The sequence below is a fragment of the Erpetoichthys calabaricus genome, chromosome 6 (genome assembly GCF_900747795.2).
Source record: "Erpetoichthys calabaricus chromosome 6, fErpCal1.3, whole genome shotgun sequence".
In the NCBI taxonomy this organism is placed as follows: domain Eukaryota; kingdom Metazoa; phylum Chordata; class Cladistia; order Polypteriformes; family Polypteridae; genus Erpetoichthys; species Erpetoichthys calabaricus.
Window position 1 is genome coordinate 113,617,379 of NC_041399.2, and position 17,402 is coordinate 113,634,780.

General features: G+C 35.1%; 1 protein-coding gene across 2 annotated transcripts in view; it reads right to left on the reverse strand.

Moving 5' to 3' along the window:
- Window positions 1-3,778: 3,778 nt before the first annotated feature.
- Window positions 3,779-17,402, reverse strand: part of faim2a (Fas apoptotic inhibitory molecule 2a) — a 195,123-nt gene continuing 181,499 nt past the window's right edge. For both annotated transcript variants that reach the window (XM_028803871.2, XM_028803870.2), the window contains one exon: window positions 3,779-14,260. In XM_028803871.2, the coding sequence (XP_028659704.1) occupies window positions 14,114-14,260 (147 nt within the window). In that variant the 3' untranslated portion in view covers window positions 3,779-14,113. The remainder of the gene's footprint in view (window positions 14,261-17,402) is intronic.

Here is a 17,402-nt window from a genome sequence, read left to right on the forward strand (position 1 = left end):
AGAGTTCACCATCTCTTCAGTAATTTGAAGAAAATTATCAATAAACTGCGGTGGGTTGGCACCCTGCCCAGGATTGGTTCCTGCCTTGTGCCCTGTGTTGGCTGGGATTGGCTCCAGCAGACCCCCGTGACCCTGTGTTCGGATTCAGCGGGTTGGAAAATGGATGGATGGATGGATTATCAATAAACTGTCCTTAACTAGCTCATTTCTTGAGGTAATCCAGCAAATACACGTTTGCTTTGAAAGTCTCGCTCTCCTCAATGTTAAACTTGTAATTGGCCATTTTTATGAAAGTTAGAAGTACTGTACAAGTTCCACTTGGAGATTTTTAATCCTAGCTCACATTACTTGAGGTGTATAGCGACTGGCGTTAAAAAGAGATGGCAGAATTTTGAGAGATGACCAAATTAATGTTTAACGTTTCTTATGAATCCTTTATAAAAGACTGTACAATATTTTCAGAATAAAACACATTTTTTATGAGTACAAAGTTGCAAAAAAAAATTCAGCTTGATATTTTATATTTGTTTTACCTTTTGTAATTAAACTTGAACTCTGGTGAATCCAAAATAATCAATTGGAGTGCAGCAAAAGAAGCAACTTTAATATTTCTATTAATCTTGAAAAATCACCTGTAAGCAACATGAAAACATAAAACCTTAAGATGTTTGGTTAGTTAATAGATAAGCTCTTCTCGTATTTCATCCAGATACTTTTAAAAAATTAAGATTTCTGCTTTAATTTTGTGACTCGATAGTTTATTTCAAATTGTAATGACTTTTTTTGTAAAGAACTGCTTCATGGTTTCAGTCTTAAATGTGTTTCCCATAAAATTCCACCTGAAAACATTGAAATTTATTTGAAAGGACTGTCAATTTAGTTTTGAAAATAAGAACATGGCATTTTAAACTGTAAAAGCACCTGCATATTATATACAGCAGCATTTAAAACTGAATGCATTTTCATAGGATGCAACAATATTAAGATGTCTGAATGAGTCGAGAGGGGCACATATGTAAAAAATGTAGCAGAGAAGAGACCCAGACATACTGTTTTAATTTTTTTTAATAAGATCATTAGCACAATGTGTACAAGGCCGGGTAGAATAAATGAATACCACAGACACATGCGTACACACAAGAGTTCACTTGTGTTGGCACCTCTCCTGTATACCAGACTGTGCAGTGACTGACACAAGAATATTTACTGACAGTGCCATTTACAAGAAATACCTGAATCAAAGTTCAGAGGTAAACTACACAAGGATGCTCTGGCGTAACCTAATGAAACCTGTGAATACCTAAAAGCAGCCTTTTGAATAAGAACGGACCAGAATGTCTGCCATGCTAAACTAGAGTGAAACAACCTCAGTATGTGCGTCTCGGGAATTGCAGATCTGACATTGTGGTCAGCAACACAGGAGCGCCGCAGGGGACTGTACTTTCTCCGGTCCTGTTCAGCCTATATACAGCGGACTTCCAATATAACTCGGAGTCCTGCCACGTGCAAAAGTTTGCTGATGACACTGCTATCGTGGGCTGCATCAGGAGTGGACAGGAGGAGGAGTATAGAAACCTCATCAAGGACTTTGTTAAATGGTGCGACTTAAACCACCTACAACTGAACACCAGCAAAACAAAGGAGCTGGTGGTGGATTTTAGGAGACCCAGGCCCCTCATGGACCCCGTGATCATCAGAGGTGACTGTGTGCAGAGGGTACAGACCTATAAATACCTGGGAGTGCAGCTGGATGATAAATTGGACTGGACTGCCAATACTGATTCTCTGTGCAAGAAAGGACAGAGCTGACTATACTTCCTTAGAAGACTGGCGTCCAACATCTGCAGTAAGATGCTGCAGATGTTCTATCAGATGGTTGTGGCGAGTGCCCTCTTCTACGCAGTGGTGTGCTGGGGAGGTAGCATTAAGAAGAAGGATGCCTCACGCCTGGACAAACTGGTGAGGAAGGCAGGCTCTATTGTAGGCATGGAACTGGACAGTTTGACATCTGTGGTGGAGCAACGGGCACTCCTATCAATTATGGAGAATCCACTGCATCCACTAAACAGTATCATCTCCAGACAGAGGAGCAGCTTCAGCGACAGACTGCTGTCACTGTCCTGCTCCACTGACAGATTGAGGAGATCGTTCCTCCCTCAAACTATGCAACTCTTCAATTCCACTCGGGGGGGGGGGGGGGGGGGGGGGGGGGGTAAACGTTAACATTATTCAAAGTTATTGTCTGTTTTTACCTGCATTTTTACTACTCTTTAATTTAATATTGTTTTTTGTATCAGTATGCTGCTGCTGGAGTATGTGAATTTCCCCTTGGGATTAATAAAGTATCTATCTATCTATCTAGTTTTATTTATAGAGTCCAGTCATCCTTAGCCATGCCAAAATTGTTTTAGGTTTTGCAAGAGAAGACTGATTTAGAAATGGAAGTATGTAATGTCCCGGCATTTGCATTTTTTCTTATTAAGTGTATCATTGTCTTCTTACCACATCAAAAGCCATATAAGACGAGGAGCTGAAATTTCCACCCATATACTGTATGTGATCCAATTTTAACTGCCTTACATGAGGTGCCAACATCGCATTTCTAGCTTTGTAATTTAATAAAACAAAATAAATAAAATTTTTATAAAATAAATTATTGTTGCCTAACTTTCCCAGTGCTAACTTCTTTACAGTTCACTTTCCCCAGGGTGTCTGTCTGTTTTCCACATAACACATTTGGCAGCAGGTTAGCTAGGAGCATTGAAGAGAGGACAGACTGAAGAGAGGACAGATGTAAAGTAGCACCGAGCTCACCAACAATCAGATTACAAGAAAAACAGTCTGTAATAAAACAGTGTGCTGATAGGAAAAAAAATGTTGAATTTTGCTGTTTAAGGGCCATATTGTGACAATTGGAATATAGCTTTAACACCAAGTTGTACAATTTCAAAAGGAATCCATGTTTCCACTAGGATTTACACTTCTCCAAGTCATGTCTTAAGTATATTTTCCACCTCCTCCTTCTGGGTTTCTGCGGGTTTCAGGGCAGCCTGACTGTAATTAACCAAAAGTCCAAAGCTAGGTAGACAAAATGACAAAGAGGAACGTCGGCCTTTGTTTTGAGGATCTTTTATTCTTGTGTGCCTTTACTTTAACTGAATGAAAAGAAACAATAGATTCTACAGTTATGACCTGAATAAACTCAGGCATATGCTTTTATTTACGTATTTTTATAAACTCTCACAGCTTTAAAGTCTTAAAAATCAGGATGAATTTATACGGCAACACTATGAGACTACAAGGTAAGCCTCCGAAACAAAACTCTACGTCAATGGTACATTTCTTTCCTCTTAACTTGGAGTAACCTAATCTGTAGTTAAGTAAAAGATACAACTATCACTATAAGAGTACGACACACTTGTTCATCATCAACACCTCTGCATTATCTTATTTAGGTACATTATAAAAGTTCAAAATGGTGAAAGCAGCATCAATCTACTGCAGCAAATGTAATTATTTAAATTTCCACCAAGGACATAAAATACTCATGTTGATTTTAACTATATAGTATTTCAAATTAATAAAGTACAGAAGAATATCAGTGTCCCAATAAATATGTTGCCTTGCTGTGTGCCTATTCACAAGCTGTTCACCTCACTGGAGCACCTCCTGGTTTGCATCACCACTTTTACAACACAGCAGCAAGAGGAGCGAGGCTGGTCTTGGCACCCATAGCAGTGGGATACTCAAGCTGTTTAAAAAAGTAAGAAACAGCAACTTTTCTTTAAAATAATTTTATTGCACAGGTTCATTTTATTGAACATAATAGGGTACATTGAAAAGTTAGATGGAATCAGCCATCTTCTCAGCTCCATGCCACTATGAAACCACTTGTCTATGACACATTAAACAATTCAAGGAAAGGTCAAGGTTGCTACAAAGACCATGCATTTATCACCACACATATATAGGATATTTTCTTTTCTTTTAGTGTACTGTCAGATTTTTTAAAAAATTTATACATATGATACTTTAATAAAACTTTTATTTACCCTTCAACTAAACTGAAGACTTTATCCATTTACCATTTATAAGTATTTAGAAATAACGTTTACATCTTAAATTATAACCAATATCTACACTACCGGTCAAAAGCACAGCTTAGCAAGTGTCAGTTTCTACTGTGAAGAGGGGACTCTGTGCTGCAGGTTTGACAAGGCAAGTGTCAGTAAGAAAGCCATTCCCTAAAGGGCAAAACAGGGCCTTGAAATACTGACTGTGGACTACTGCAGACTGGAAGAAAGTCTCCTCCTCACAGTAGAAACTGAGACTTGCTTTTTTTCGACCACTGTTAAGCTGTGCTTGAAGCTGTTGTGCTGCAAGGTGTCTATCATGCAAGCTGGTGACGCTCAGAAGCTTGTCTTCTGATTGGGTTGTGACTTTGGGTCTGCCAGGTCTCTTCCCATCAGAGTTTCTTCCAGTTTCCAATTGCCTTTGGATTGTGTAGGACACCATACTCACTGACACTTCGATTTTTTTTTTTTTTTTTTTTTTTAAAACAGTTTCTCTAAATGAAAGGCTTACACTTCTAAGGGTAATAACGCTCTGTCTCATTTCATTTGTTAATTGCCGTTTTTCTTGCCATTATCACTATCACTAATATTATCATATTGTCCAAGTAGTATTCCAGAGGGTGTAGCAACACAGTCTGTTCCAACTTTGCTTTAAGACAAACACACAGTTTTTAAGTAATCCACAGAAGTTGGAACATCTGTGCAAATTGTTTACTTCAGTTTGCAAGCTTAATTTACTTTAACTGCTGCAGAACATCTGTAGGTTGTAACCTATTAGTTGTTGCCTGAAGAAGGCCCATTTGTAGTATTCTGATATGTCCTTTTTTCAGTTTTTGCAAACTGAAACTTTAAATTTCAACCTCTGCTTGTTTACTGCTTACCTTTTCACCATTTTAGGTCATACATTGCATTTCAACTAATTAAATTTGAAGAAAAACTGGAAAAACTGAGGTGATCTAAAACTTTTGACTGGTAGTGTATTAAAAAATGTGTTATAAAACATGACCTTTCTAAATGCCCAGTCAAGTTCTGATTTTACAAAGCTGAGATATTACACAGAACACCATCGGTATTGTATACAGAATGTGTGAAGAGCAAAAACATTCATAACTTCCTACTCAAGTCAAACTTTTCCATTTAAAAACATTCAATTTGACTATTTTGTACCCCAAAAACAAATATTATTGCTGTCTGAAGCCTTAAATATAGAGTTTAAAAATTACATGAACAAGCAATAGTGGATCCTGGTGATGTGTGAAATTATGCAATGACAATGAAAGATATCATATCAACTACTAACTAGGTTACTTAATTAAATGATTACTGTAACTGGAATTAAATGTAACATACAAGGCATAAATCTGAAAATACAATCATGAAAAACAAGAAACACTAAAAGCCCAAAATAGCTGTGTGCATTAATAATATAAAAATGGCCAAAGATCAGGCAAAAATTATTATTTTCTACATGAAAAATATCAACTTTATATAAATGAAAATTGGGTGGGGAAAGGTGGTTGTGATTTCAGTTTGATTTATATTTTTTCCTTTGGGAACATAGTGTCTGGGGTAGTGTATTGATAGTATGATTGTGTCTTTGAAGAACTGTCTTATTGTTTACATCATTTTTTTTAAAATATCCATCCATCCATCCATTTTCTAACCCACTGAATCCGAACACAGGGTCATGGGGGTCTGCTGGAGCCAATCCCAGCCAACACAGGGCACAAGACAGGAAACAATCTCAGGCAGGGTGCCAACCCACCGCAGGACACACACAAACACACCCACACACCAAGCACACACTAGGGCAAATGCAGAATTGCCAATCCACCTAACCTGCATGTCTTTGGACCGTGGGAGGAAACCGGAGCACCCGGAGGAAACCCACGCAGACACGGGGAGAACATGCAAACTCCACGCAGGGAGGACCCGGGAAGCAAACCCGGGTCTCTTAACTGCGAGGCAGCAGCGCTACCACTGCGCCACCGTGCTGCCTTTTTTAAAATATACATACTGTATACATTTCTTAAAATAAAATGCAAATTTGTAGCACTCATTCCCATCCTGCTAGTCTCCACTGCCTCATAACTGGTAATTTGGTAATTGTAAGGTGCATCAAGGACACAACCATTACATTTTGGCTCACTTTCTTAACACATTCCCCCCTTATTGGAGTTTAATATACTCTTAAAAATAAAATCATGAAATGCTGTTGTGGATGTCAGAATCAAACAGGAGAAATGTTACATGTATTGTTTTAAACTTCAAATTAAAGAGCTAGTATTTTAAGCTTTTGAAATAAAAATGCAGAAATGAGATGGAACTGAATGCAAAAATGAAATGTGGTACATCTGATCAAATTAAAAAATAACTCTAAATATTTATAGCATAAATTATTTTCAATTGATGTCTCTTGATAACAATATTTTCTTTTCTACGAACTCAAAATTGAATAATGCAACCAAAATCCTTATTAACTGAAACAAATTCTATGCAGATATTACCATCAAGGTGACATTTAAATTTGAGACAATGCTGTAGTTTGGCTATATCAGGCATTATATATTTTTGTTAAACAGATGTGTATGTGGGCAAATTCAATGCAAGTTTTTAGTGATTTGATTTATTCATGCCGCCCATGATCAGAAAATCAATAAACAAAAAGTCAATCTAGCAGAACATCTACTGAACAGTAATAAGCTATTTACTAGCTCTGTCTATACATCCTACAAAAGAAAATTATTCTTAATAGCCACATAAATTGTAAATAGCATGGGTCACTCATGGTACTACAGCAGGGCCTTCAGCCCACCAGAATAAAATCAAAAGTGGCGACAGCGGAGGGGTTTGGTCTTTTTCAAAACTGTACGCAAATAACCATCACAATGTGAAGGTAACACATTTCACATAGAAGGGAATTAGAACTACTGTTGTCAAACGTTAGCATGCAAAATATTACTGTATATATATTACACTTAACATGAGCTTCAAATACCTTTTTTAAATGCTTCCAAGTGTTTCTCTACTGTATTACACTGCTCACTTGCTTACTTGCAATTCTGGGATCTGTTTTATGAAAAGGAATGTGCATTGCGAGAGTGTGCTTAGCATATCTCCATAGGTATTGCTAGGCAATAAGGGAAAATAAAATAGCTGAAAATTGTGAAAAGTTTAATTAATCCATTATAACTCACATATCCAACTTAATTCTCAGATACAGCATCACTCAAATCCATAAACTGTATTGACATTATTTAAAGATTTATTTTTCTTCTTTCACAAAAATTGTTTTACTTAATTGACTCTTCACAAAAGACTACCGATTGATTGTTAATAGTTTAATCTCCATCAAATAACTAACAAAAATATTTAAGAACTATACATTTATTAGGATGAAGTAGCCCTTTGTTACAGTGCTCTCCATAATGTTTTGGACAAAGACATACTTTTCCTTGATTTACCATTCTGTTTCACAGATTAAACTTACAAATCAAACAATTCAGACATGATTAAAGTGTACATTACAGACATTAAGAGTATTTTGCATATATTTTGGACACACCATGTTTATACAGGGTCTCTCGCTTTCAGGGCACCATAATGTTTGGGACAACTGGTGCCACAGATATTTGTGATTACTCAAGTGTGTTTCATTGCTTCATGAGTGTAGCTATGTGATACCTAGGCTTGGTTCTACCCTTTAGAGTCTGTAATTGCCATTGTTCAACAACAAAAGCTGTGCCAATGAAAGTCAAAGAAGCCATTATGAGGCTGCAAAACAAAAAAAAACCTTAGGATTAACTAAATCAACTGTCTGGAATATTATTAAGAAGAAACAATGCACTGGTGAGCTCATTAATCACAAAGGGACTGGTAAGCTAAGGAAGACATCAATGACAGAAGAATCCTCACTAAGGTGAAGAAAAAGCCCCAACCACCTGTTTGACAGATCAGAAACAGTCTTCAGGAGGTAGATGTGGAAGCGTCAGTGACTAGACTTCAGCAACAAAAATACAGGGGCCACACTGGAAGATTCAAATATCTAGTTAGCCACACAAACAGGACGGGCAGATTACAGTTTGCGAAAAGTACTTAAAAGAGCCTGCAGAATTCTGGAGAAAGTTCTTGTGGCCAAACGAGACAAAAGATGAACCTGTATCAGATTAACAGCAAGAGTAAAGTGTACAGCCAAAAAGGAACTGCTTAAAATTCAAAGCATACCACCTCATCTGTTAAACATGGTGTTGAGAGTGCTATGTCTTAGGCATGTATGGCTGCCATGGGTACTGGCTCACTTATCAATATTAATGATGTAACTGCTGATGGCAGTTGCACAATCAATTCTGAGGTGTATAGAAACATCTTATCTGCTCACGTTCCAGTAAAGGCCTCCAAACTCATTGGACAGCACTTCAACAAGATAATGATCACAAACATACTGATAATGCAACACAGCGGGTTTTCAGAGCTAAAAAAAGGAAAATCCTTGAATGTCCAAGCCAGTCACCAAATCTAAATCCAAATGAGCATGCCTTCCATGTGGAACTTAAGGAGCCAAGCCTCCAAAACAAGCAGGACCTGAAGATGGCTGCATCAGAGGCTTGGTAGAGCATCACCGGAGAGGATACTCATCACCTGGTGATGTCTATGAAGCACACACTTCAAGCACTCATTGCATGCAAGGGATAAGCAAAAATGAATTAAATAAGACTGCTTTAATATACTTACCACTGTTATGTACTAAACATTATGGTGCCCTGAAATGGAGGGATCATGCAGAAAAAGTATTGTCATTTCTACATGGTGTGACTGAAATGTATGCAAATACCCTTAAATTAAAGTCTACAATTTTAAAGTGTGGAGCAGAAGGGTAAATCAAGAAGAAAAAAAAAAAATCAAGAACAAATGTTCCAAACATTGTGGAGGAAATGATACTGTATATATCTACTTTGACTTTCAGGAGGTGCAGGCAGTGCAGAAGAGAAACTTCATTTAAGATACTGCTCTGCTGAGTAGGCTGGGATATTGTGATGTATGATCATTAAAACAATTCACAATATTATAACATGCAATAATTATTAGCCTGATTTTTTTCAGTTGTGATGCAAAATAAGACAAAAGAGAAGGCTGTAAGTAATGCATGCAATACATTTTTGGTTGAAACTGTAGCAGCTTTATCGGGTTTCAAAAAGCACACTACTTTCAGAAGACTAACAATTACAGACCTTTAACATTAAGGGGCCATATCAATAAAGTGCATGATTTTCATACAACAATACAATTTATATAAATATATGTGAGTATTGAGGTGGAGATACAAATTGTTTTTAGTTTAGTAGTTGGTTTATGAAATATAAATATATACAAATTCATGGAGAGCAAGGGTCTTTTACCTACACATAAGCATGAGAATTACTTGACAAAAAATATTCTGCTCTATCTCCGTACTCCAATTACATTTTATAGAATACAACCTACTTAAGAAAAAAATAAGCTACTGTAATTGTAATTCATGAGAAAGGTAAATTGTCTAATCTAAAACAACGCTCTAAAAACAGGCAATAAATAAATAAATTTTACTAAATGCATGACTCTTCAGCCTTGACTGGCTTTGCATTAGTATACACTGAATACTGATATTTCATAGATTTATACATAAACAGAGCAGGAAGTCTTCAGAGTGTAATGCATCTACTACATGAGCTATTACTGGTTTAGTTTTAATTAATGTATTTTAAGATATGCACTTCAAACCCTACAATTACTGTAACTCAAAACAAACATTAATAAAATGTTACTTTATTAATAAAAAAAAATCAGTGAAATAATACTTTTCACTCTGACAGGATTACAATTAACCTATGAACTTGTGATTCACTATGTTGTCTTGTTTGCTATGTGAATGTTCAAACTGTTCACCTACCAATCATCTCAAACAGGTAATGAATTAGGTTATGAAAGAAGCAGCACAGCAGCAGTGCTAGTGTTAATTCTACCTACATAAACAAACACAGTGACAAAGCTTTTACTACTTCACTGACAATGAAATGCTGAGTTTTGACATCAGTCATGCAATTCTTGTGATAAGCTCAAGGTGCTGTTTTAAACAATGATTCCTGAACATAAACAGTAAAACCGTTTACTTGTGGCTTTGGAAGACGTATCAAATCAAATATGTGTTTTCCATTACAACAGCACATTTTAAAAAGAAGAAAGGTCACCTTGGTCTAAATGTTTCATAAAAAATCGTAACAATACAAGAAAAATCAAATAACTGGATTTCTTTATAATTGCCTTGTAATTAAGCCTGATCAAGTTAAGAATTTTATTATTAATTTTTATTTTCTCTAAGCAGTCTAAGGTGCCTTCCCTTGGATGATTTAGTTAGTTATACAGATGTACTAAATACCATTTAATTAACAATAAAAATAAGTCTTCATTGTTTTATTTACAACTTCCTATTTACATTCATGTTCATTTTAAAATGTGCTATCTTCACTTTTTTATTATTTTATTGTTTATTTTTACAAACTGCTAAAACTTAAAATGTTTATTAAAAATGTTTTTATTTCACTGGTAAGATTCACTGAAGGTGAAATCAGGCAAAATGGATGAATATGTACAGTATTTGCTGACAGCAGGAATGTTAACTGTAGCTTTGGACTGAGGTTACATTTTAAGTTTCTAAAGAAAGTTTGTATATACAGTATCTAAACTTTATTCCATACACTTCTTATATTATTTCTCAGCATTTTGTGTATGTAGTTTAAAGAAAACATTTGCTCTTGCAAAAGGGATACATTTTTGGCCTTCAGACTTAAGATAAAAAAAATGTTCTTACGGACACTACATCCAAATTGAAAATTTTAAAAAGTTTTGTAAATGAATAGATTTTAATTGTTTACAATGCAAAGAATTTACATTGAGTAAACATTTTCTTTCAAAACATTGAGCTCTACAGTAAATTTTAAAAAATGACTAATAAATTAGGATTGTCCTTAGTTTAACAGTTATCTTGTTCATTTACTAACCAAGATTAAACAATTTTTTTTTAAATTAAGGGGAGTAAAAAAACTATCTTAATTTACAAATAATACAACTTTAATGTTAAGACTCTTAAGGATACATAATTTTAAATCTGACTTAAAAAGATTGTAACTTTTGAACGTGTCTTAAAACTCTACTGTCATCTGCTTATCTTGACATACAAGTGACTATTCACCATAATTTAATATCTAAATGGTAAAGTTTAACAGTAATCATTTTAAATATAGTTTGCCTGTGGTCCATAATTACTTGAAACCTTTCTACGTTTTATGCAGAATTTTTAAATTATAGTCATAATTTAACAAAACTTAACAGTGCTTGATGTACTCTTAATTGCAGCATTAGACAATGTTTAGCCTAGTACAACTTAGGAAATAAACTGAAAAGACAAAGAACTATAATTCAAATGGGAACATAGAACCTACACCACTTGAAATTCCTGCATTAATTACAATCACTCACAGGAAACTAATTTATCTTTTTCACAATAAAATATTGTCACAGCAAAGCTGCCAATTCTTCTTCTTACAAGACAAAACTCCACAAGACACCCTGAAGGCCTGCCTCCAGACGACTCTGTAAAATTACTGCAAATGAAAATTAGGTTATTTACTGCAAATATTAAAATTAGGAACAAAATGAAAAGATGTATCTAATAGCTTGCACATTCAAGTAGAAAATGCACACTACCACTAACTGTGACATCTTTTAAATCAAATTATAACAGATGCACTGAACATTACTAATTTTTTTGCTTTTGATTCTCCAGAATCAGAAGCTAGATTGCATGTTGACTGATGCAAGGAAAAGAGTACCAAAAATAAATGTATTTCTTAAAGACTACTTGGGAAACTGAATATTAAGGTGCTATATAAAAAGTTTTGCTCTAAGGTGTTGGTCTTGCATATATTCCTCTCCTTACAACTTTTACTTTCACATGTAACAATGTCTAATTCCCACATTGTAAAAATAAAACTACCAAATGGGGGTGCTTACTTAAAATAAGCTGGACATTGTACATATACAGTAAACTAATCCTAGCTATTCAAAGAAATAAAAAACAAAATAGTATTATCTATTAAATAAGTACACAAATTAAATAAAAACACTGTAGTGCTATTTACAATATTTGTAATACAAATAAATCAAGACAATTTAAATATCAAGTACTGTAATATAAAAAATTATTAAAACAAGTAATTTTAATGTAATTACCTCTATAAATTGATGAAGGTGCATCATTCACTGAACAAAGTGCAAAATATGTCTTTGTTCACATAAACTAGCCAAGTTTACCCTTTATCTTGATCATTTATAATTTTGTAATTAATAGTCCTAGGCTTATTAAATATCTAATTTTGGAAGATTTAAAAATATTTGAAATCAACAACAACTATCAAAATAGATTTTTAAGTGAAAAAATATTTGCAAGTATTTTTTGACTTTTTTTTTTTTTAATTTGCAGACTCAACTAGTGAGACTGGCAAAACCACTCATGAAAATGTATAAAGGTCTGAGGGGCTTAAAGGGTTTAGTATTGTATACCTATGGGACAGAAATCACAAAAAACATTTTACACTTGAATGAACTACAATACTTGTATATCCTACGGTGTAAATTAACCTTACACTATATGTTGTACTGGTCCTATTAAGCACACTAATACAGAAAATTATGGTACAGTTACTTAATTACCTTCATATGAATTTCTATGCTATAGGCTTCTTTTATTACAGTTTTTAATCTACGCTTCTCCATAATATGAACTGCCCCTTGAGTACAAACTTATAAGCACTTTACAATGGATAACAATGTGTTTTGGACATTCATCCACTTCAACTAGCCATCTTTGAGTTAAAAGACATAATGCACTATGAAAAACCTTCAGACTGGCATCTGAGGCATTACTACCCACTGTGTATCAGCCCAACCCAATCCACTAACTTGTTTAAATTATACCTCAAAACTATGTGTGTAGAAGCAAGATTCACAGTCATGAAAATAAAAAAAATGAAGTAGGAATTTGAATGCCTGCACCCTCTAGGAAATGCAGGAAATATTCAATATAAGAAACTTTTTGAATATATGAACTTTTCACTTTATACCTTCCATAATGCATTCTGACTAAAATCAAACCTTTTAATACAAAATACAAATCATTAACATTACTATGAAGGCTAAATATATCAGCATAAGTGTTGAAGGAAACATCAAAATTCAGGATTATGTTGTGTTCATTAATTTGTTTTTTTTTTGATAATACAATTTATTATGAACACCGGTCAATAAAAACTCCTTTTGAATATTATCTGGAACAGCAAGAAGATATTAAATGTTTCTCAGTAAAATATACTCATTGCTCTTCCTAACCATAATGCTGCAATTCCCAAGAAAGAATATAGGGAATCATCAATAAAGGTTAGCTATATATTACATACATTACATACAACACAATTCTTCTGTTCTTTACTGGTGCCTGTGCCTCATGCTAGAAACATATGAGATTTTAGATTCTTTTATATTCTTCAAAAACCACAATTCAGGTCAGAAAGATGTATAATGAAAAAATGTAGCAAAATGTTTAAGATAACCTCCCGTTCATCTTGTAGGTATATGCATAACATTTTTAAGATTTTACTGTGTCTTTTACAATTTAACATTTGACTGCCATGTGAACAGAAAGTACCTTGTTACAGTACACATACTTTGGATCTAACAACTGGTAAACCCTTTATCACCTAGTACAATAGGAAAAGACAGTCTGAGAAGAATGCAGTTTAGGTTAGAACAGGTTGTCCAGCTATTCATGGTGAGCAGTAAGAGTAACTAAATCAATAAAACAGGCAGGTATATCCTTATCCTTGGCCTTGCTTCAAAAACCAAACCTGTTAAATTATTCAGTACAAGAACCACAGGCTACTTCAGTGCAGGGTTCCAAAACAAGAAAAAGATTACTGATGTCTTCATTGTGAAGTGCAAAACTGGCAGTCTCACTCTCGACTTCCAAACAGCTGCAGCAGGAAGAAGAAAATATAGACAATGTCCATATAAAGGCACATGGCACCAAATACATGTTCTTCAGGACTCAGGGAGTATCGCCGATTTCCTGTCAGCAACTGGACATCAAAAGCCAGAAACTGCAATGATAAAATCATCTTTAGGCAAAGAAGAATAAGGTAAAATGTTCCAAACAGATTTTAGAAAAGCTTTTGGAAGAGAATTAGAAACACAAAATGTATACTATTTGAAAATTTATGAATAAAAATGACCAAAAGGGTCAAGTTAAAAATGACATATTGAAAAAAATATGTCTGCACAATGCTTACAGATTAATATAATATACTGTATGAAACATCTCAGATTCTACAGGTTGTTTCTGTTTTTGATGATTAAACCTTATTCATTTATCCATTTTTGACACTTAGAAAGTACAACAGTACTCTATTATTTCCAAAAGAAGAAACATCTTTCTTCCTGATAATATCTAAAGCAAATACATGTAGTTTTTGGAGGACAAAAAATAAATGCTGCAATGATGAGTGAAACTACACAAATCACATTAAAAGCAGGATTATAATTACACTAAAAAAATAATGAAACATAAGCTGGAGTAGTGAGCTCTCCACAAAGGTGTTTCACCGATTGCTTTTACTCGCTTCATGAAATATACTCTGCTTCTCATTAATAGAAATTCAATCCTACTAGTTAGTTACAAAAGAACAGCAAATGTACTGTTTAAGCAGTGGATATAATAGGATATGTCTGAAAACATACAGAACAACTGTTACGATTTAACAAAGAATAAACTAATATATAGTACTGATTTTATGAAGTGCTCTGTGCTGTGGAGCAAAGGATTTTTGCAAGTGTGGATTGCCAAGATCAATTCTTACACACTGAGTAATGTGCTGAACCCCTGTTACACTCCTTGTTCAATTACGACTGTGTAGCCTGACACACCTCAGCTCAATCTCCATTATTAACTTTACAGACAATGCTGCCATATTAAGCATGATCACCAACAATGAAAAAAATGGCTTGCAGAAAAGAGGTTTACCTTCTGACATGGTAGTGTAAGGAAAATAGTAGGTAAAAGGTAAACCTCTTTTAACGTCAGCAATTCAAAGACCTCATCATAGACGTAAGGAAGAAAGACAAACCACAATGCTACCTACTGTACATTGGTGGGGATGCTGTGGAAAACGTTACATTTTATGAGGTCACCATCAGCGATGACTTGAAGTAGGTACAACACATTTTAGCTATCGTCAAGAAGAGTCAACATTATCATCATATTCTCAGACTTCTAAGAAATGCTTATATGTCTCCAATTATAGACAATTATATTTAAATTATATATAGAGATTAAGCAATTCAAAATGAGTGAGGAATACCGCAATATCTACAGTGCACTTCTAGCAGCACACTACACACATTCGTACTACCATTTTAGAAATTTTGTAATGTGGCTGCACTACCTTTGAGAAAAAAAAACAGCTGGAGCAGTAAAAAGTTGAAATGGTGTGATGCCAGCAAAGACCTGTGACTCAGGTCAAGGCTTAGAGACATCTTTCTTTAAATAATTCAATTTAACTGTTTAAACTATGATTGGTTTTGAACTTTTATTATTCAGTAACATGTGAATATGATGAGCATTTTGGGGGCTTATATCCTCACAAAGAAAATTCAAAGTAAACTTCTTTTGTAAAAAATAAAAGCAATAATAATAATACAGTTAGGTCCATAAATATTTGGACAGAGACAACTTTTTTCTAATTTTGATTCTGTACATTACCACAATGAATTTTAAATGAAACAACTCAGATGCAGTTGAAGTGCAGACTTTCAGCTTTAATTCAGTGGGGTGAACAAAACGATTGCATAAAAATGTGAGGCAACTAAAGCATTTTTTTAACACAATCCCTTTATTTCAGGGGCTCAAAAGTAATTGGACAATTGACTCAAAGGCTATTTCATGGGCAGGTGTGGGCAAGTCCGTCGTTATGTCATTATCAATTAAGCAGATAAAAGGCCTGGAGTTGATTTGAGGTGTGGTGCTTGCATGCGGAAGATTTTGCTGTGAACAGACAACATGCAATCAAAGGAGCTCTCCATGCAGGTGAAAGAAGCCATCCTTAAACTGCGAAAACAGAAAAAACCCATCCAAGAAATTGCTACAATATTACGAGTGGCAAAATCTACAGTTTGGTACATCCTGAGAAAGAAAGCAAGCACTGGTGAACTCATCAACGCAAAAAGACCTGAACGTCCACGGAAGACAACAGTGGTGGATGATCACAGAATCATTTCCATGGTGAAGAGAAACCCCTTCACAACAGCCAACCAAGTGAACAACACTCTCCAGGGGGTAGGCGAATCGATATCCAAGTCTACCATAAAGAGGAGACTGCATGAAAGTAAATACAGAGGGTGCACTGCAAGGTGCAAGCCACTCATAAGCCTCAAGAACAGAAAGGCTAGAATGGGCTTTGCTAAAGAACATCTAAAAAAGCCAGCACAGTTCTGGAAAAACATTCTTTGGACAGATGAAACCAAGATCAACCTCTACCAGAATGATGGCAAGAAAAAAGTATGGAGAAGGTGTGGAACAGCTCATTATCCAAAGCATACCACATCATCTGTAAAACACGGTGGAGGCAGTGTGATGGCTTGGGCGTACATGGCTGCCAGTGGCACTGGGACACTAATGTTTATTGATGATGTGACACAGAACAGAAGCAGCCGAATCAATTCTGAGGTGTTAAGAGACATACTGTCTGCTCAAATCCAGCTAAATGCGGTCAAATTGATTGGGCGGCATTTCATGATACAGATGGACAATGACCCAAAACATATAGCCAAAGCAACCCAGGAGTTTATTAAAGCAAAGAAGTGGAAAATTCTTGAATGGCCAAGTCAGTCACCTGATCTTAACCCAACTGAGCATGCATTTCACATGTTGAAGACTAAACTTCAGACAGAAAGGCCCACAAACAAACAGCAACTGAAAGCTGCTGCAGTAAAGGCCTGGCAGAGCATTAAAAAGGCGGAAACCCAGCATCTGGTGATGTCCATGAGTTCAAGACTTCAGGCTGTCATTGCCAGCAAAGGGTTTTCAACCAAGTATTAGAAATGAACATTTTATTTCCAGTTATTTAATTTGTCCAATTACTTTTGAGTCCCTGAAATGAAGGGATTGTTAAAAAAATGCTTTAGTTGCCTCACATTTTTATGCAATCGTTTTGTTCACCCCACTGAATTAAAGCTGAAAGTCTGCAC